Source organism: Natator depressus, chromosome 2 (genome assembly GCF_965152275.1).
Source record: "Natator depressus isolate rNatDep1 chromosome 2, rNatDep2.hap1, whole genome shotgun sequence".
Classification (NCBI taxonomy): domain Eukaryota; kingdom Metazoa; phylum Chordata; order Testudines; family Cheloniidae; genus Natator; species Natator depressus.
The window spans coordinates 29,464,048-29,486,691 of NC_134235.1; the positions used below are offsets into that span (position 1 = coordinate 29,464,048).

Genomic DNA, 22,644 nt, shown 5'->3' on the forward strand with positions numbered 1-22,644 from the left:
GACCTCACTTTTTTAATATTGTTTTTTTCCTTTGACAAATGCTTTCCTGGTTGCTTCATTCCTAGTTACAGCTATTGTAAATATGAATACCAGTGGAAGGAGAAATTCAATTATTTTTAGAATTTCATTATACTACATATAATATGTCATAAATGATTAAACTATAAATTTTGTTTACTGATTAATATATGTTGCTCACTATTAGAAAATGAAAAACCCAATTTGAGTTACTTAAAACGAATCACTCTAGAACTGTGGAGCAAGATGTATTACCATAAAAACAAGACCTAACCAGATATTTATGGAGAATCATTTATGGTACTTCACTCATCTTGATTTCACAAATAAGAAGTAATTCCCAACAGACCCTGTTTGAGAAAAAAGCTTCCTGAATAGCAGAAGAAAATTTAAAAGCCTCTTTTCTCTTATTATCCACTTTATTATTATGTATTGTTCTGTCTTTAAGAGAGAGCCATCTTATTTTGAAGGAGACAGCTTAATTAACATTGTCTGGCTATAACCAAAGAAGGACAGAGCACACTTGTTATGGATTTAATCAGGCCGCAACTTTATTATTAGATGTCTGGGACTACCTGGCAGATAACAGTGTACTGTGCAGGTAACCCCCTGTTTATTCCGTAATTACCTGGGGGGCTTCCACCAGTTCCGTTTTTTTTCCAACCAGGTCCTTACTATCCACCCCCCTTGGAGGAGGGTTAAGGTGGGCTATAAGAAAGGGTATTGGCTCCCTGCCGTTCCAACCATAGGCACCCCAAACTGGTTAATATTTCGTTCCTTTAACCAGCATCTCCTTTTTAAGTCCTTTACCAGGCCATTTATCTGGTAACTGGATGCCTTCCCTATGGAGTACCTGCACTGGATATCCGCCACAAGGAGGCACCAGTAATTAGCTGGGCTGCCTTCCCCACAAACCCAGTTGGGTTCCCAGACACTTTTCAATGGCCTCTTGTACAACAGCCAAAAAACAAGTCACCCCCCAATTCTGATAGGTGAACCCCTATCCTTCCAAATGAACTCGGTTGCCCCTTGCACTATGCAAGGATCATCGAGGACTCACGCAGATGGGTTGCAAACACCATGTACCGCAGCACCCGTCCCTTCTTGATGGGCCACATCGGTGACCAGCATTTCGGGTCCTGAAATTGGAAGAACTCTTTACAAATCTCTTCATAGCACAGCCATGTGCTCAGAGCCAAGGATTTCAATGCCACCGCCAAGAACCACATATGCCATGGCTTCATAGCACCAGCGGCATCTACTTGAGTTCATCGCTAGCATTAAAGCATTCCCCCAGCATTTTCTGACCTTGTTCCCTCTCCCACCCCATCATAAAGCAGTGCTGCCTTCCTTCTGGACAATGCCAGCTTTAGGTGCGGTGTGGTCAAACCCGCTTTTAATATTCTTCTTGATGAACAGATGTAACTCTGATACAAAGTAATACATAAATAAATATCTTATAATCTGTAGGGGGACATGATCACCCAAACTGAGCTTTCTTCCTTTGTATTTTGACCTTTTCTACTATCAAACTGGATTGCCATCATATTATTTTATATTTCAAGATATCTAAGATGCTTTATTATTCATTTATCTTAGAAATCCTCTTGGAGGTATGTATATGGAATAAAGACTGCTGTTGTCTTAGCTTTGCTTATATTATATTATATTATATTATATTATATTATATTATATTATATTATATTATATTATATTTATTAAAGAATGGTATTTAGGTGAAAAGCCATGTACTTCAAAGTTCGGAAATTCTAGATTTATAGTTGCTTGTGCAATGTTAATTCTTCATTTCAGCCTCCATCCTGTGCATTGAACGAGGCACAGTCCTGTGGAAAAAATAGTTTGTGATAATGTAATTAAAAATGGTATCATAATGCATACTCACAAGTGGACCGAATTGAGGTTGTAGGGGCAACCGTAAATCTGGCATTTTCTAGCTTTCCTGTGCTTGATTTTGCAACCTAAATAACTTTATTTTACCATAAGATTTTAAGTGTAATTTCCTATGTATTTTTCTCCAAGGAAAAAGATAAAAATAAATTATGGTATATACAATTGTAATAAACCATCGTCATCACATGTCGTCAACAGGATTTGAAAGCTAAATCTTCAGCTTTACCAAAGACTTCTATCCCTTAAACATGCTGGCAGAAGGAGCATTACCTGATTGATAATTTAACGTTTTAACATCTTATACATTTAACATTTTATTTTATAGCTGTGCAGTGTGGTAATCCAGGAACAACTGCTAATGGGAAAGTATTTCGTATAGATGGCACAACATTTTCTAATTCGGTAATTTATTCCTGTATGGAAGGATACATACTTTCTGGATCTTCTGTAAGACAATGTACTGCCAATGGAACATGGTCTGGATCCTTGCCAAATTGCACAAGTAAGATTAATCTTCAATGAATAGTCTTCATGTTTAACCATAACTATGGCCCATCAGATATTGTTTAGTGTTTTTAATTAAATTCTTTATTCTTGTAAATACAATAATACAGAATTTGGGTATTAACTGCCAGCTGTTCCCTCACAACACTTCATAAACTCTTGGTAATTTACATAAAGTACATTCAACCATGAAAATATTATGTAAGTGTAATATGAAGAATAAAATGTTTGAAGAAAGATGAGTTAAAACATACTGACTAGTATTACATTTAAAGGCACTTGTACATTCATATATTCTGCCCACTTACTTTTTACCGTTAGAGGAAAGTTTATTTTCTTGTGTTCAGATTTTGTGGTGTTAGTGTTCGTTTTTGTGTATGTTTTGTGTGATGCATTTGCTCATATGATAATGTGCTGGTCACTTGCTGAGCATGTTTTCTTTGTGGAACAGGAATAAAATACAATCGCTACTTGCTTTGCCATGAAAAAACGCATTTTCACTCACAAATGCATTCGCCTTTTTAATCCTTGTCTATATGGTTCATAGTTTTTACAAAAGAAAAAAGCAAACTGTTGAATAGTGTTTTTTTTCTTATAACTTTGATTGTTTTAGCTGCCATTTTGTTTATTATTTATAAGTATTCTAAGTGGTTGCATAATATGTTTGTGGTGTGCATTTCAAATTTTTATTTGACATTTGAAAACTTCTGTAACTTCTTATACTATATTTCCTGCTCAGTGATTGCAATCTATAACTTTTCAAGTGTTTCTATTGTAGTGTTCAAGCGTGATTGCCTGACCTTCGAAGATTATACATACAGTACTTGTGACATCACTTTATTTTAATGGAGTTATCAGTGGGTATCTACAACGTATTAACTGACCACAGTTTCAGAAAAGAAACTGCAGTATTTGACCGTTCTTGCAAGACAATATAGGAGTTCATGAAAAACTTGTTTGCTTTCCCTGAATGTGTGGCATATTGTTTTAGTACTATAGGTTCAGATAACAAAACCAAACATGCTTCAGATTGTTTCATTTAACTTCACTCCACACTGGCCTGTGCTTGACCTTTTAGAACATAAGAATGGCCATACTGGGTCAGACCAAAGGTCAATCTAGCCCAGTATCCTGTCTTCCAACAGTGGCCAATGTGAGTTGCCCCAGAGAGAATGAACGGAACAGTTAATTATCAAGTGATCCATCCCATTGCCCATTCCCAGCTTCTGGCAAACAGAGGCTAGGGACAACATCCCTATCCATACTAGCTAGTAGCCATTGATGGTTCTATTCTCCATGAACTTATCTAGTTCTTTTTTGAATCCTGTTATGGTCTTGGCCTTCACAACATCCCCTGGCAAGGAGTTCCACAGGTTGACTGTGAGTTGTGTGAAAAAAATACTTGCTTTTGTTTGTTTTAAATCTGCTGCCTATTAAGCACTTTTCAGCACTTTCTCATTCTCTCTCTCTCTCTCACTCACACACAGAGAGAGAGAATCCTCTCCTTGGAAGTCATGACTATAAGGCTAACCTCACCAATAAGACCTCAAAGGAACTGAAACTGATTTTTGGCACCTATTTGTGAGTGCTAGAACTGCATTACAGCCCCATTCTTTCTGCCTCTGTGAGCAGTTCTGTGCAGCTCTTCTCTGAGGAAAGGTCACAGACCCTTGCGTTCAGCAGCTGTCCTCCCCGTCTCCTCCTTTTCCCATTTCGCCTTTCTCAAATTGTCCTCCCTATACCTCTAAAAGTTGCCAACCCAGACATCAACAGTCAAACTTTGCTGTTGCTGCATTCAAAACAATTCAAAACAGGGATCTGAGTTTTCCTTACAAAATTCAGTATGACCAGGGAGAGTCTCTTATGCTGTGAGTGGATGAGTTGAAGTTGGTTTCTCACCAAAAGTTGTCTGTCCATTAGTGAGGCAAGTGCTCAGTTTATCCATGATCAGAAGAGAGGGAGGATTTTCATTCAAGAGAGCTTTGATGAAGGTAGAGCTTGTAGGACATCCACCCAGACTCTGGCTGGAGAGGATCCACCTAACAGTTATGAATCTGCTGCTAAGCCATCAAATCATCCATCCCTTCTGGCCATATCAGTCAGTCCTAACACAGCTCTGCCATTCCTGGCTGTGATAACACTTAATACCTTGGGAAATCTCCCTAGAGAGGAGTTCATCTGACCATTTTGTTTCTCACCTCTCTTCCTCCAACATGTTCCAGCCTCCTTGAAAGAACTGTTTGAAGTGGACATTGCTGCATACTAATTGTACACAAGGTCAGTTCCATTACATGGGTCTCTCAGCCTGGGGCAGATAGATCTAGTCAACCTCTCCAGAGAGACTCTGCTGTGTCAAGCAGAAAACAGTCCCTCTCTATCCTCCAATGGTCCCCCAGAATAGCAGTGAAGCCCTGTGGTCTCCTCTTTCCTGGATTCTCTGAAAAGGAACAGGCTTTATAGTATAGCCATATCTCAGAATCCTGTCCAGAGTCTTCCTTGACAACAGGAAAAGTCCTTCTGTCCTGTATCTCAGGCACTGTGGCCAGTTTGGATGATGTTAACTCATCATTTAAATCCGTCAGATGTTGATACTAGAACAATTTTCCAAAGTGCAGATGGAGCTAGTAATGCATGTTCTCTATTAGAAGGAATATGTATAAAGGGAACTTTTCTTTTTTTGAGTCTCTGGAAAACATTTCAGACGCTGAGTGGAAAAGCCCCTCCAGCCAGATATCTTTTAGCAAAATCTGCTGCAGGCAATGCAGTGTGCCCAGAACAGAATATTCCCATTTTGTTCTGCCCCAGATTGACTTAGTGGAGGTATGCCAGTTTACAGCAGCTGAGACTCAATATCTGCATATCACTTTCAAAGGAGCTCTGCAAGTGCTAGCATCCTGCGTTGTCACCTCCTACCATGAGCTTATTCACCCCAAATCAGTCCTGTAGGAGAACATTTATGAATTATTGGATCCCATACAAACAGCTACAAAACTTCCTCAAGGGACTCTCCTTTTTTGTAGAATGCTGCTTGTGACATAGCAATACTTTCTTCTCCATCTCTCTCCTCTGCATTAAATAGCTAAAAGACTTATCTGGCTGCTGTACTGGAAGTGGACTCCCTCCCATCACACAGTTTGAGGTGGTTAGCCACTTACTGAAGACCTAAGCACAGTGGCTAAGGAACTAACTGGTCCCAGCACACTCAGTGAGATCAGGAAGGCCACAGTCCTTCCGAATCTATGGTTGTCCTTCTCTGCTTCCTTTTTCTTTCCTCTCCTTTCCCTTGTAGTTCCATTCTTCATTGGGAAAGACATGAGGCGCAATCATCATGGTTACTGGTACATACCAGTAACTGTCACCTCTGTCTGTGGGACACCAGTGCCCTTTTCCATAGTTAGCAACAACCTGAGATGGTCATTCGCCAAGAGTGTATGGATGTGCTTTGGCCCACTCTGAGAGCTATGCCTCTGCTGATGAAAATGGGGGATGTGATCCACCAAAGACTCAAGGTAGTCCATGAAAACTTAAGACCTCTAAGTCACGGTCATAGGTAGGGTCTGCAGGGCTTGCAGCCAGTCTCTGTCTGATGAGAGTCCTCATTCTTACAACTGTGAGTCAGCAGAACCTTTGAGTTTAGTGAGACTTTCTCAGCTGCTTCTTCCATTCCTGTAACTCTGACTCTCGGCCCCCTCCATCCTCCCCCCACTTCCTGCTCTGGTCCTGAAACCTGCAATCTCCTCTACACTAGGATGAGCATATTTATCCCTATTTCTTCTTTTTCTTGAATGAGGGGTTTCTCCTTGGTCCTCATTCTTTGTCAGACTCTCGCCGGTGGATGTGTCCAAATCCTTGTGAATGCTCATTGTCAACACCCCTGTCAACAGGCGATTGGCCATAAAATCAGCCACTGAAGACTTTTGCTTCAGTTTAGTGGTCTCAGAGACAGTCACACATGTCTGATAGTGGACTGGGCTATGTAAACTCTAAACCAAGCATAATTGGAAACTAGTCCATTGGGATCCAAAGTAGAGGGTACCATATTGCTCCCTTCTCGGGTTATAGCAGATATGCCTATTTTTGGCCAATACATTTATTTGTTTTTTCTACTTTGATCTTCTTTAGGTTTTCCAAACCTCAAGATTAGCGGTACGATAAGACTTTCACACTGTGTGGTCCTTGGCAAAAAATCTGCTTATCCTCATATGCCTACTTCTTTTTAGTGTCTTTGTTTTCCAACTGCCATTTTCTAATCCTGACATTTAAGTGATTAAAATAGTACAGTCCATTTTTTTCACTTTTGAACAGGTGTACTATTTTTTCCCTAAAATGTAGCTGCAGAACGTATCCACGTATTGTGTTAGGTAGATGAATTAAGTGATATATATGTTTACCTAATGTAGCTGAAAATAAACATTTGCTATATTTTTGGCAGTAAATCATTAATTTGACTATGTGCTTTTTCTCCTCACAGATACACAGTCACATTAATGATTTACCTTCTGTTCTTCAACTCCTTACTTGCAGTAATCAGTTGTGGAGACCCAGGTATACCAGCTAATGGCTTGAGATATGGTGATGATTATGTTGTTGGACAAAATGTTACCTATATATGCCAACCCGGCTATACAATGGAATTGAACAGCTCCATAATTCGCACCTGTACTACCAACGGCACATGGAGTGGAACAATCCCAACTTGTAAAGGTATCACAATGATTTTGGGTATCAGAACATTTTTGTGTGTGACATTTGTACCTATTGTGTACTGTAACACGTTAGTCAAACTAAGTAAACATTCATCATTATAACCAAAGAGTAAACATGTCTGGACATGTTAATATTTATTTTGTCTATAGGGTAAATTGAGTTGGGGGGCTTTAAAAATTGTTGTCTTACCATTTGTGTCTTTTATTTTGTTTCAAAAATTTAAAGTGTTAGCAGTGTTAGGGTGTAGATCTTACTGGGGCTCCAGGAGCCTCTTACTAAGTTTCTGCTTGAGAGAGTTCAGGTGACTTCCCTTCTTTTAATGGAGTGTGCCCTTTTTCTGCATAATGTTAATCTACCGGATATGATAGATTTCAGCAGTGTCTTTTGTGAACCTAGATGGTATTGGACTTTCTAATTGTCTAGATTGCAGTAAATGATTTTTTTCCCCATGGCTGGATAGCACTGGACTGTCTTGTCCTTCCCACCAGGATCTTTGGCCAACCCCTCCCTTGTTTAGGGTACAGAAGTTCAACACTCTCCAGTAGTATTAATATACTCAGCATGTTTTTTAGCAGCAAAGTCTAAATATTTCCAGCTGATGCCCTAATGTACATTTGTTTGGCATCTGATGTTGCCTCCTTCCTGTGTAACTTAGAAAAACAAAAGAGTAAATCCCCTGATCCTTCACACTTCCTATCTGCTTGCACATGCATCCCTTATTTACAGGTATTACAGGGAAGTTCTTGCTGTAGCCTGTAGTTAAAAAATTGGCAGCTTATAACTGAATTTTATTGTAATGTACCATCAAAAAACTATTCTAGTGATGTCATCAAAACTGCTATTTTCAAAGTAAACTACAACCTCTTCCTTGCTAAATTTAAGGGCATCTTCTCCAGGCTCATTCTCCTTGATATTTCTGTTACCCTTAACATAGTGAGTCTCCCCCTCCATCTTAAGGTTCTTTCCTCCATAGACTTGTGGGACTCTTCCTTCTCTTCCTTCTTTTCCTACCTAGCCAATTGTACCTGCAACCAGGCGTTGGCAAGTGGTTCTTTTTCCTTCCCACTTTTCGAGAGGTATCGTCTAGGAATATTTGATAAATCCTCCCTTTTCTCTGTCTATGCTTCCCCTTGGTTGGGCTCATTCTCTCTCATGTCTCCAAATTGAAGACTCTCAGATCTGCATCTCCAGCCCTATTCTCTCCTTCTTCCATGTATGCCCTACCAAGCCTTGTCACCTCCTCCCAGCTATGTCAGTGTTGTAGGGTGCATTTTTTTTTCAGTTCTGCTCCCAATGTTTTGAATGCAGTTCATTCTCAAGTGCTCCAAATTTTTGCTGTTCAAGAAAATGCTCTTCTTCTTTTTACTTTTCATTACTAACCATCATCAAATACTACTGTTTTTGCATACAAAACTGATTACACAAGGAATTCTCTCTTTCTCCCTGCATATACTGCCTATTACCATAGATCCCAGGCATGGTAATCATAGAATCATAGAATCATAGAATATCAGGGTTGGAAGGGACCCCAGAAGGTCATCTAGTCCAACCCCCTGCTCAAAGCAGGACCAATTCCCAGTTAAATCATCCCAGCCAGGGCTTTGTCAAGCCTGACCTTAAAAACCTCTAAGGAAGGAGATTCTACCACCTCCCTAGGTAACGCATTCCAGTGTTTCACCACCCTCTTAGTGAAAAAGTTTTTCCTAATATCCAATCTAAACCTCCCCCATTGCAACTTGAGACCATTACTCCTCGTTCTGTCATCTGCTACCATTGAGAACAGTCTAGAGCCATCCTCTTTGGAACCCCCTTTCAGGTAGTTGAAAGCAGCTATCAAATCCCCCCTCATTCTTCTCTTCTGCAGACTAAACAATCCCAGCTCCCTCAGCCTCTCTTCATAAGTCATGTGCTCTAGACCCCTAATCATTTTTGTTGCCCTTCGCTGGACTCTCTCCAATTTATCCACATCCTTCTTGTAGTGTGGGGCCCAAAACTGGACACAGTACTCCAGATGAGGCCTCACCAGTGTCGAATAGAGGGGAACGATCACATCCCTCGATCTGCTCGCTATGCCCCTACTTATACATCCCAAAATGCCATTGGCCTTCTTGGCAACAAGGGCACACTGTTGACTCATATCCAGCTTCTCGTCCACTGTCACCCCTAGGTCCTTTTCCGCAGAACTGCTGCCTAGCCATTCGGTCCCTAGTCTGTAGCGGTGCATTGGATTCTTCCATCCTAAGTGCAGGACCCTGCACTTATCCTTATTGAACCTCATCAGATTTCTTTTGGCCCAATCCTCCAATTTGTCTAGGTCCTTCTGTATCCTATCCCTCCCCTCCAGCGTATCTACCACTCCTCCCAGTTTAGTATCATCTGCAAATTTGCTGAGAGTGCAATCCACACCATCCTCCAGATCATTTATGAAGATATTGAACAAAACCGGCCCCAGGACCGACCCCTGGGGCACTCCACTTGACACCGGCTGCCAACTAGACATGGAGCCATTGATCACTACCCGTTGAGCCCGACAATCTAGCCAGCTTTCTACCCACCTTATAGTGCATTCATCTAGCCCATACTTCCTTAACTTGCTGACAAGAATACTGTGGGAGACCGTGTCAAAAGCTTTGCTAAAGTCAAGAAACAATACATCCACTGCTTTCCCTTCATCCACAGAACCAGTAATCTCATCATAAAAGGCGATTAGATTAGTCAGGCATGACCTTCCCTTGGTGAATCCATGCTGACTGTTCCTGATCACTTTCCTCTCATGTAAGTGCTTCAGGATTGATTCTTTGAGGACCTGCTCCATGATTTTTCCAGGGACTGAGGTGAGGCTGACTGGCCTGTAGTTCCCAGGATCCTCCTTCTTCCCTTTTTTAAAGATTGGCACTACATTAGCCAATCAGAGTTATTATATATTAAATCTGAGGTGTACGTATCAATAATTCTGTTTTTTGTATACTGTTTCTTTAAATGAAAGTTGTCCTATCAGTCTGCTAGGGAACACAATAGTCAGGCAATGCAAGATGGATTCTCTTACATATTCTGCTTTTATGTTGCCTCTCTTCCCTTTTTCCATCAAATGTTATATTTATCTTAGAGTAAGGTTCAGCCTTGGGCTCCCTCAGGCCCGCTGGAGAGGTCTGAGTAGGGGGTTTCAATTTTGGCTGGACCCCTAAGGAGAAATTCTGGCTGGGGCAGAATCAGAGGCATCAGTCAGAACCTCACTCTTACTCTGTGTTTGGCCAGTTCTGTTTCTGACCATTCAGAGGGAATCGAAGTCCTTAATCCTGTCTTTCACTTTGCTCTACCTTATTTGGGCTGTTGTTACCCAAAGGACATTAACTGGGAGTAGTGGGTATACACCAGAGTATGAAGGGAAAAGTTCAACTTTCAGATGAGGACAGAGGTTGTAAGCTCTTTGGGGAAGGTACACTTCTCTTCTGTCAGTCAGTCACTGTACACACTTATGCACTGTACAAATATTAAGTAATAACCATATGTGAAATCTCTGCTCTCAGAAATTCCTTATTTTATTCCATGCAAATTTCTGTACAATGACAAGTTGTACACTTTTAAACTAATATTATAGTTTATTTTGAATATGTAATCAAAAGGAATGTATCATATATAACAATTTATTTGGAATATATAGTAGCTATTTGTTACTGTTAGGAGGATTTGGTACAATTTAGATACAATAAGTGGACAGTGAACTGCTCAGAGTATGCAAACATTATTTTCCAGCTGCCACTGAAATACTAGATGTATATGATTCTCCCACATTGGTCTCCGCAAGAGAAGGATGTGTGTGTTCATTCACAAGTAAATGTCAGTCAGGCATTGTACTTTTCAGTAAAACTGTCTTAAATCCACTTCTTTTTTTAATACCAATTTCAGCTGAAACCCCAAGCAGAATCCACTGCAGATATACATTATTAATGGTTCAAGGTCTGCTGTTATTGTTGATAGAACCTTGATAGGGCAGTGTTCACTTGTATTCATAGAATCATAGAATATCAGGGTTGGAAGGGACCTCAGGAGGTCATCTAGTCCAACCCCCTGCTCAAAGCAGGACCAATCCCCAACTAAATCATTTATTCCTTCATTTTGAGGCTGCGGTCATTTACTTATTCTTTCCTGACCCTGCTTCCCCTATATTGCCAACAGACATTCTGCAGCCCATTGTCTGCGTCAACTCAGTTACATATGCGCTTTTCCCCTCCTGTCTGCAGTTTCTGGAGGTAGTTCAAAGCTGAAGCACAGCCAGTGCTAACCACACCCCTTCTCCTGTTTGCTCCCAGATGTTCTGCCTCCGTGGCAGCAAATAAATGGTGGTTCACTCACTCCCATCCTTTTCTTTTAGATTTGTTATTTTTAGCCATTTTGGGGTCAGTTAAAGCATTTTCATTTGCTTTCAAGTCTCCTCACCTCCTCCTGGTCTGGGATCTGAGCAGCACAGTGGTCACAGCCACCCAGAGCCTCCACTGCAGCATCTCCCTGCCGAGCTCCTCCGCCCCCTTCCAGGCATGCAGAGCAGCTGTGCAAGCAACGGATAAAATCCAAATAGTGCTCTAAATGTAAAGCACCTTTCTCAGGCCAAGCAGAAAGTAAAAAATGCCCAATCTGCCCCCAAACACCCACCCCTATCTCTGCTAGGACATGGGGCTCTGAGCGGACAGGAATATTGGTGCCTTCCCACCAGTTAGTCTTGATTCCACCATAGAAAACCCCCACTAGGAGAGCGAGAGCAGAACTAGGAGGGAGGTTTGAAGGACAAGGAGACCTTCCCTCAGCTGACCCAGAAGGTAAGTCCTGGGGCATAAAGAAGCATAAAGATGAGACCCTTTCTGGTCTATTGTTTCCCTCTCTCTCTCCCTCCCCCCCCCCCCCCGCCCAAGTGGAAAGAAGCATAGCACCTACACAACTCTTCTGCCACACACCATGAACCAGAGGATTCTTGTGATCCTCTGGGTTAAGTTCTGCAAAACCCAGAGACTCTGGGTCCCCACAAAAGCAAAAGCAAGTGTTTCCTTCTTAAGGCAGCTTTTTTTCACTGAAAAAGTAGGGTGAAAATCAGGGGCTAAATTTCTTCTCCTTTGCCTTCTCCCACTGAGGGAGTGTGTGCTGGGGGTTATCTCCCTCACAGGCTATGCCTGCACTACAAGCTAGGGATGTGCTTCATACCAGTGGCAGATTAGCCACTGGGAAATCTGCCCATGGGCCCCAGCCAAATGGAGGGCCCTGGAAAAATTGATGCCCCTGCGTGCTGACCCACTCTGCCCGGCGCTCCTGCTGGGGAGTGGGGTCGGGGCGTGGGGGCTTGCCCCACTCCACCTGCCTGCCTGGCACTCCTGCCGGGGATCAGGGTCAGGGCGTGGGGGCTTCTGCCTGCCTGCCTAGCACTCCTGCCCCTGCGCCCTGCCCCTGCTCCCCCCCAACAGGAGCGCGGGGTGGAAATAAGAATCCCTTGTGCCCTGATCTTGCTCTCTGGGAGGAGCATTGGGTGGGCACAGAGTGGACTGCAGGCAGAAGGGATGGGGAGAGCCCCAACTTGCTCTGGCCCAGGGCCCCACAACACTGTAATCCGCCTCTGACACATACTCAAGCTAGCATGCGTATAGGTAGCAGTGTAGCTCAGTAACATGGCACAGCTGAGCCCCGCTGAGAACCAACCCACCTGAAATCAGAGGGTATGTACTCAGCATAGCTCAGCTGTGCCTCTACTGCCACTACCCATGCTACTGAGCTACACGGCTGCTTACACTTGCAGGTGCTCAATGAGAGCTAGCACGGATATATGTACATAAGCAAGGGAATCACACCCCTGGCTCACAATGTAGACAGAGTGCTCCCCACCCCGCAGAATGTCCAGGGATGCAAAGAAGCCTGTGCCCCCGTGCAGCCCTGCCTCAGCCTGCAGCCTAATGGAAATTGTGTCTGTCTGGCTTTCAACCAAAGACCCTCGCTGTGCCAGGGAACGGGGCTCAGATTTGAGGCAGCGTCAGAATGGGAATTTTGCCTTCTGATCATCAGACATAAACCCTTGCTCTGCCTGGGAAAGGGGCTCTCTCTCCATCCCTCCCTGCTCCACAGGCTGAATCCACATGAAAGCCTTGAGCACTTCAGGAAGGCCCTGACCAGTACAGACACACCTGAGGATTCCACTACCCATGGAGCTGCATCTTCATGGGATTACAGAGGCGTAAATGAGAAATTCCTTCCCACCTTCTAAGTGATCTTGCTTTCCTGAATAAACATCCAGGTGATATTAAGTTGCTCCTGCAGCACTTACTTGGGTTCGATCTAGGCTGGGGAGCAGGCAAGCAGCCTTTCAAGCATCCGGGGACAGATAGCAACTTTTCTCACAAGTGAAGCCTGCGTCACCGCTACCTCTCGTCCGTTGTGTGGTCCCCAGGCCAGGATGAATAGTGTGCTCCCTCCATCTTGTAAACAGCCAGGGGGGAATGTACCACACATGCAACAAATAAACAAAACAAAAAACCTGCAAACTGTTCCATGATGGCCGGCAAGGAACTTATTAATAAAATATCTTTCCTTTCAAGCATTATTGTGATACAGGTTTTCTCTTTCCAATGAGGAAAATGAGGACACCTCATTAAACCAAATGTTAAACTAAAATATTTAGGTAGGTAGAAACAAAGAAAATCCATAAATTAGGGGAGCCTAAGGTTGGTGCAGCAGACATATGTCACACCTTCAGAAGCGGATTTCATTCCAAGACCCTTATACCATAGGAGTGATGACATACTGCACAGCAATTTGAAAGCTTCACCTATAACTGTCCAGACCAAATTTTTTTCATACATTTAGTAGGAAAACCTACTTCATGGTAAACAAGAGGCTCATCTTCTAGAGGCATGATCCTTGCTTGGAGTAAGATGTCTCAGGTCCTGTCTTGGGCAAACAATTGATGTGATTTGTGACCAGCAATGGATTCTAAATTGGTGGCTGCATGGAAGTCATGTTACACCCAGGAACAGTCATTGCTCATTCTAAACGGTGCATCCAAACTTACAGCTGTTGGGGAAAACATTAGAGAAATTAGTAGCTAAGACAGAAAAGAAGTATCAATCCTCATTATCAAAGCCAGCACAGCAATCTACTAGTTACTACCAGCACCAAGGGTATCCAAGAAGGGACTGTTACCCTGGCAGGGGAAGCTTCTGCTCCAGATTTTTTCCAAGGCAATTTAGATAAATTTTCCTCCAAACCATCAAAATCCTCTGCATGACAAAGACTCTCCCTTATGATCCGCCCTTTGCACCCAGAGTCTTAAGTGGCTGTAGTAGTCACAGCAAGGCAAAGCTCACAGGCCACAACACACAGTGCCAGAGCCCAGACTCCTGATTTCCAAGCAATCACTTGGATCACTTGATGGTTACCTGTTCTGTTCATTTCCTCTGGGGCACATGGTATTGGCCACTGTCGGAAGACAGGATACTGGGCTAGATGGACCTTTGATCTTACCCAGTATTGCCAGTCTTATGTTCTTAAGCATATGGCTTTGCAGTAACATCAGGAAAAAACTCCCTGATTCCCTAGACAAACAGACTTTACCTGGGAGTGGAGGTAGACCCTTCAGTGACAAAGATCTAGACAGAAGATCCAGAAGATCCAGGGCCTGATATCCATGCTGGACAAATGCATGAGGCCAACCACAGCTCAGTGTCTCAATTCACTGGGCCTTCTCATCTTGCACATATGGGTCTCCCAATGGCGAGGTCACATATCAGACCTTTCTTCTGCGGGCATGTGCCCATTCCCTCAAGCTAAGGCAAGACCAGACACTGATTCACAATGAGGTGCTGAATCCCCTAGTGTGATGGAAGGTCTCAGAGAACATCCACAGGAGTCTTCCCATATCCTTTCTTGGGCTGCAGGTTGTTACAACAGACACCAGTTTGAAGGGATGGGGAACACTTCTGGGACCCAGATAGTGTAGGGTAACTGAAGATCTGGGGAAAGGAACTACCACATCAAGTTCTTTGAGCTCAGAGCTGTCAAACTAGTGAGATGGCAGAACTACGTAGCGTGCAATCACTTTTTGGGCCAACCAGACAACATGACCATAGTTGTGTACAGGAACAACCAAGGGAGAACAAGGAGCGTAGCTCTAAATGCAGAAGCAATGGAGACAATAGAATGGGCAGACAAGACATCACCTTCCCTAAAGGCAATACCCATAAAAGGAAAGCTGAACCAAAAGGCAGACTGGCTCAGTTGACACAAAGTCAACTACTCTGAATGATGCCTGAACCAGGAAATCTTTACTCTGATCTTGCATATGTTTGGTTTCCCCTAACTTGACCTGTTTGCCAATTACAGCAATGCAAAATGGCAGAAATTCTTCACCTGAGAAGCAGACCCTAAGTCCATGGGACAGATGCTCTGGCGCAGAGATAGCCGCAAGAGCTGCAATATGCATTCTTACCCTTCTCTCTCCTAGGGAAGGTGTTCTGAAAGGTAAGGTGAGAAGGATGAGAGCCCTGACTCTTTACCAACCAAGAAGACCCTAGTTTTCTGATCTGATAGAACTGACGCTGTAGCCACCACTTCAGCTTCAGACAAGACCAGACCTCTTTTTTCCAAGGCTCATTCCTCCATCCAGACCCAGGTCACCTTTAACTGACAGCCTGGCTATTGAAAGAAGTGTTAGCCACACTTGGCCTATATTCCAAGTAATCAGGACTCTGCTCTCATTCAGGAGAGTTTTTCCACATGAAGACTTATAAAGACTTATAAAGCATACCTGTCCATATAGACCACGTGCAGTTTGTTGTGCCAAGAGTGCATCTCATATCCAAGGGATCCTGGGATTCCAGCCACTTATGACTTCCTTCAGAAAGATGCAGATAAGGGCCTTTTGCCCAGCCAGGGTAGTTCACCAGATATCAGCCATAAGTCTTGTACTGTTAGTAGGATCCTCGGGCTCCTTGGCAGAACCCTCAGGTATCCAGAATTTTCAGAGCAATCAGACTGCCCAGACCAGCGGTCGGACCAATCTTTCCTCAGTTGGTCCTATCTCTGGTGTTGAAAGCTTTAACCACCCATCCCTTTGAGCCTCTGATTTCCTTCACTCTGCCCATGGGCACAGCACCTGACTGTGATGCAGTGGCACACCCCAGATGGAAGAAGCACACTAAAGACTTATATCATGTGTAAAGAATCCACAAGGAAATGGGTCTCCCTGTTCATTTCCTCTTATCCCCAGGTGCCAAGGGCTTAGAGTATCCAAACTATCCATTACTAGATGGATCGGACTATGCATCGCTGAGGCACACAAGGCATCCAACAGCCCTGGTCCTAAAGGAATCAAGGTGCATTCTGCAAAATCCTTGGCAACCTCATGGGCCGAAAGAGCATGTGCCTCCAACACAGAGATCTGCAGAGCAGTCACACAGCTATCAGCTAGCGCCTCTACCAAGCACTATAAAGTAGTCTTTCTGTCTCCGCCGAGGCCTTCTTTGGCAGGAAAGTGCTGCAGGCAATGGTCCAGACATAACATGGCCATTCGAGCAGTTCAAAAAGATTTTTTTCCCTATTTCTCATGTTCACTTTTCTGTCCCTCCCTAATCTTGTTCACTGTTTGCTACTTCTCATGCATATCAGAATTGTGGGGGATGCTGGGCTGCAGAATGGAAAATTTTCTTACCCAGTAATTTCTTTTCTGCTATCAGGATCTCCCACAATTCTACCCACCCTGGACGGCTTCACAGCAAAGGCTCAGCATTCTGTTTGGATAGTTACCAAAAGGCAGAGGCCTACTGCACATAATTAATTAGTTGGCACTGAAGGTAGTGTTACAAATCATTTTCTAAGAGCTATTTCGCAGCTTAGAAATGCATCATCTGAGCAAGCAGAAGGGGGTGTGGCTAGCACCACAGTTGCCAACTTTCATGCGTTAAATAAGCACCCCAACTTTCACAATAAGCCAAAAATCAAGCTAATCCCACTTCAAAACAAGGCCGAAACAAGCCAATCCTTAAGAACCCCTCTATATGATTAGATCCCCCCAGCGTGCAGTTGGAGACTGTGGTGGGCCCACTGTGCATCCCTGACTCTCTCCCCTCCTTGCCCCTGCTTGCCCATTGCCCCTGCTTGCTGGGAGCCAATCAAAGAAAAGAAGCTTCAAGCCAAACAAGCAACAAGCTACAAGCCGAAAACTAGCCAACAAGCAACTCACAAGCCAATTAAGCCAAAAACAAGCCCAATTTCTGTGTTTTTTCCACGGGTTTGGCATATTCGGCTAGCACAGCCTGTGCTGCAGCTTTGAACTGCCTCCAAAAATGGGAGACAGGAAGGGAATAGAACATACAGATCAGAATTATGGGAGATGCTCCTAGCAGAAAGGAGATTATCAAGTAAGAAATGTTTTGTTTGTTCCCTTGCTTTTCAGCCAGGAAGCTGGAACATAAAGTCCCTTTTATAGTGACTAGTAATAAAGCTGCTTGGTAAACAGACTATATCCAATTGGTGCAGGGTGAGAGTGTTGGTGATTATCCCAAACCCCAACTTCTTACTGATGCTGCTGCTTGAAAGAAAGAAAGGAAAAGAATTTAAAAGGGTAAAAGCTACCCCTTTTAACCTGAGGGCCTAACCCAAAATTCAGGGGTTAATCGGTGGCTCCAGTTAGGGGGAGAAATTGGCGATAGAGATTTCTTTGATGCAGTTTGTTTATTGGCAAAGAATGCACAAACTTCTGTGTCTTTGAATGCAGAAGGAATCAAATAGCAGGAAACAGTTTATTTTTTTCACAGCACTAAGAACACTTTTTCCATCCTGTACCCCAACCCATAAACCTCTCCCCAGATTTCTTCTAAAGTCAGCCAGTGTGCTTTCAGCTGCTCCTTCAAGCTGTCTTTTTCATTTTGTTGTATGTTTTGCCTTTCTATGAACACGCACACGCACACACATACTAAAATAATACTCTGCAAAAGCTCCTGGGCAGGGTCACACATTCCTTTTATCTTTGGTGGGGGCCTATTCTTACAATTACGTTAAATGAAGGGTGAGTTCACGCCTACCAACCTCAATGAGGTTTTCACTCAACCCAAAACAATATTTCATGAGGTCATAACCACTATGAAGAAGGTGGCAAATGCCATCATTTTGGAAGCCATGCTATCATACTTTCTCCTCCAGTTTGAGTACTATACAGACATGGAAAGGCCCAAGCACCCAGTCTCTAAAAAAACAACCCCTAGCCCAATAAAAAAGGGAATCCTAAAGTCACTCCCAAATCCTTGGTCTCCTGCTTGGCTAAAAGGTTATTAAAATAATGGTATTTTGCATTTCCACCCAGAGTTCTGGATGATTTAGTTGATATTGGTCCTGCTTTGAGCAGGGGGTTGGACTAGATGACCTTCTGAGGTCTCTTCCAACCCTAATCTTCTGTGATTCTATGATTCTCAAAGAATTTAACAAGCATTAATGAATGAAGCCTCAAGCACCCGTGTGATGTATAGAAGAGTGATAATCCCATTATATAGAATTATACTAGTGGTGAAACTGATGCACAGAAAAGCTGGGTGACTTCCACAGGTCACACAGCAAGAACCTCGTGCTCCTGACCAGTGTTCCCTTTAATTTTTTTTCTGCATGCAGAATGACAGGCTAACTAAGTGTAAATTTAAAGCTTTTGAGTGCAGCCCCTTCATCTCCCCCATTCACATGGTCTCTCAGCTCTCCTTTCCTCATTTGTCTTCATTCACTGCTGCCCACTCTCCCCATGTACTCCCTCTCCCTCCCTTAAGATCAATCCAACTACTCTCACTTATGTAACCCACACACCTTCTGGGTGTGGTGTTCTGTCCCAGGTAGTGGCACCAAGACCATGTAGAGATTAATGAGTCTGCTCTGCAGCCTCAGCTGAGAGCCAGTTGGCTTTCAGCTCATGTGGTAGAGGCTCATGGACTAAGCTCCAGAGGCCCCAGGTTCAATCCTGACAACCAGGGTCTATTGGTGTTACCCTTGCTCTCTTTCTCTTTACTCTGCTCTTTCCCACTGGTGCTCTCCTCATTCACTATTTCCCATTTATTCACTCCCTCTCACTCATTCATTCATCTCTTCTTTTGTCTGTCTCTCATTGTCTCTCTCCCCATCCAATTTGCTTTCCCCATTCTCTCTCCCTTTTCATTCACATCCTCCCTCATCTCACCCCCTTTCTCCTTCTCTCTTCCTCCCACCCATTCATCCTTCAAAGTCAGTAACTCCTGCAGCCGTCCCTTGTCCTCCCCCCCAAAAAAATCAAATAGCACCACTACCTCCCTATCACTTCTTTGTGGAACCCTTTCTGACGCTAATGTTTCTGATACTCTCCTGGGCAGTGGGGGGGACCTGCGTTCTTCTCAGACCTGAGGCATGTGGGGGGGGGGACCTGCGTTCTTCACTCCTGCTCAAACCTAGAGTGAGTGTTGCCTTCAAAATCTCCCCCTGCCACCGTCAGGTCTGAGGAGGGGGAAGTCAAGTTGGGATTTTTAAGTCTCTCTCCTACCTGTCAGGAGCAGCAGCACTAACAGTCTCAGAAGAAGAGGGAATTGCAGAACCCTCTCCCCTCATCCAGAAGTTAGATGCGTCCTGGTAAATAATTACCCATGAGGCAGACAATTCTCAATGTGCGATACCTACCAAGAGAGAGAGTGTAGCCACACACGCTCCTGAATCTCATTCCTGTGTTTTAAAAGCCAGACTATCTCTAAATTGGCTAACAGAAAGAAAGAATTGGATTATGACCATGTGTAAGTGAACATAATTATACTTCAGGATGCCTAACAGTCAACAAAAATCATTTTGTCATGAACACTATTAGTATTTTATCAAATATTTTATATTATATAGACTATACAGTAATTTCCATGTGTTATCTTCCCAACTGGCAGGATGCAGCATTCAACTTTGCATTATAAATTCTGGTATCTTACAAGAATCGTGTCCCAGAAATGGAGGCAACCAGAAATATTAGCTACAGTGGTGTTGCAAGAATACAGTCAGGAAGATAACCTGTCACCACTTGTATTGTCCTCCAAAAAGATTAAATGAACACAAATGTTTTTTCTTGTAACTGTGTACACCAGGGATATTTGCAGCAGCTGTGCCTAATCACTTTGAATGTTATTGCAGCTGTTACCTGCCCAACTCCTCCCCAGATCTCTAATGGAAGGTTGGAAGGAACAAATTTTGACTGGGGATTTAGTATTAGCTATGTCTGCTCCCCAGGCTATGAACTATCCTTTCCTGCTGTTTTGACCTGTGTTGGGAATGGAACTTGGAGTGGCGAGGTACCTCAGTGCTTACGTAAGTATTTGTTTGAATCTCATATTTTATCCTAATTATTTTTCCTCGCTCACCTCTCGCTTATCACTCACTTTTCGGCCACTTGTCGCTTGTTCTTCAGTTGCTCGTCAGGTTTCTTTGGAAAATAAAATCACTTGAACTTTTACTAGTAGAAGGAGGAATCCCAGACCCTCCAACCTGCTACAAATGTAGGATGTTTTATATGCACATCTTTCCATACCAGAGAAAAATAAGGCTCCTGTGAATTACCATGTCTCGTTTCCTTAGTTACCCATGTGAAAGAGGGTTAGTGGGCATCCAACAATAGCATGTTGCTGGGGAAAGGCTTGTGAAAAATTTCAAATGAATGATGGAGTTTCCATATGAACTCTTTCTGTAAAAATCGTCTAGCTCCCAAGAATGCCAGTTCCTTGTGAGGGAATTAAAGTTTTTTTTCCCCTGAGAATTTGGGACTTTACCCATCAAATAACCACGCAGAAGAAACATTTAGACCTCAGTGTGCAAAAAGGCTAAAAAAATGTATGTAGATCTCTACAGACTACAATCCCAGTGTGGCATATGTTTACTAGAGAGCATAGAGTTTACACCAGAAAGTAGTCATATTGAAGCCAATCAGACTATTCACAGTAGTAAGTACTATGTTCAGTTATTGGTGTTTACAGGATCAGGCCCTTACAGAGTCTAAAGCTTTCTCTTAGTAACAATTTTGCAATGGAATCTATGCTGCCAGTTCTATGATGTAGTGTGAATTTCCAAATAGTCATAGATTAAGACCCCTGTCTTGCAAACAAATCTCAGTATCAGTATGTGGAGCCTCTCTGCTACGAGTGAGGTTATATCAGAGAATGTGGAGTTCAGGGGCATAGAATATATCATAGCTGATCATAGCACTGGTCCCATGAAACACTGTATGCAGCTTCTGAAAATGGCCAATACCTAATACTGCAGGGAGAGGCCAAAAAACTCACCCAGCATGCATCCAGCCAGTTATTCAACGCTATGCCATTGGTAGAAGAAAATCCTTACAGGTGATAAACTCAAAGCCTTAAGACTCTGATTTAGAATATATTATTACTGGCAGATATATATTCTATTTAATAAATGTCTATTAATGTTTGACTTTCAGATTTCTACTTAAATTGCTTTCCATGTTTAATGTAATTCTTTTTATTGTAGTTCTGGTTAGCCCCACTAACTTTCTAGTGATCTCACTCCATACCCAAGTTATCAATTGTAGTTAAGTAAGATGAAGTAAGAACCTGCCACTCCTAAAATCTGTTTCTCTTTGGACAACTTCTTTTGCTCCCTCCAAGAGCATGAAAGATGCTATAAGTACCAGGTGTTATGAGGTTCTGTTGTGCAGGCAGAGGACTGTCATACTCTGCAATGGTTTTCTGCGGGGCACCTTGTATGCTGATGTAATATAGGATTAGGGGATAGAGTAGAGCTGTGGATGTGGAAGGTTTTGTAACTGGCGGAATCACCAGACACACAGTACATCTCCAAGCTGTTCCCTCTGCCTCTCTCATAGGGATTCTAATCAGCCACCAAAGCTAGTTCAACCTTGAGACTGCAGTCAGTACTAGCAAAGATTGGCTCTCCATCATGTTGTGCAGATTCTATTCCTTCCTCGCTCCCACAAAACTCCCATTTATTTGGCTATGTATAAGAGCCAGACATGAGATTTGGAGTAACTGTTCAGCTAAGCTCAGGTACTTTAGTGTAAGTCTTATTTTAATACCTTTTAGCAAATGCTGAATGCTTTCTATATGTCACATAATCTTCCATAGCAAAGTTTTGTGGTGACCCTGGAGTACCTGCTCAAGGGAAAAGAGAAGGCAAGAGCTTCATCTACCAGTCAGAAGTCTCTTTCAGCTGCAATCCTACATTTGTTTTGGTTGGGTCCAGTACTCGGATATGCCAAGCAGATGGAACTTGGAGTGGTTCTTCTCCTCGATGTATAGGTAAGATGAAATCCATGTTACTGAGATCTACTGGATTCTTCTGTTTGGTTCTCCCACTCCTAGACCTGCCGGTTTGTGTTTGAAAACTTTGATTTATTGTGTTGTGTTATTCAACACTATCTGTGAAACATGACCATTTTAATCATGATACTTCTACTGATCCTGTTCTCCAAATGGTTAAATTAAATGTATTTGTTGACACACAGATTTTTTTCAC

At 43.0% G+C, this 22,644-nt stretch overlaps 1 protein-coding gene across 1 annotated transcript in view; it reads left to right on the forward strand.

The window, feature by feature from the left end:
- Positions 1-22,644, forward strand: part of CSMD3 (CUB and Sushi multiple domains 3) — a 1,169,988-nt gene that overhangs the window by 1,098,275 nt on the left and 49,069 nt on the right. The window contains exons 59-62 of the mRNA XM_074943928.1: positions 2,255-2,431; positions 6,958-7,137; positions 20,290-20,463; positions 22,254-22,427. Coding sequence (XP_074800029.1) covers positions 2,255-2,431; positions 6,958-7,137; positions 20,290-20,463; positions 22,254-22,427 — 705 coding nt within the window. The remainder of the gene's footprint in view (positions 1-2,254; positions 2,432-6,957; positions 7,138-20,289; positions 20,464-22,253; positions 22,428-22,644) is intronic.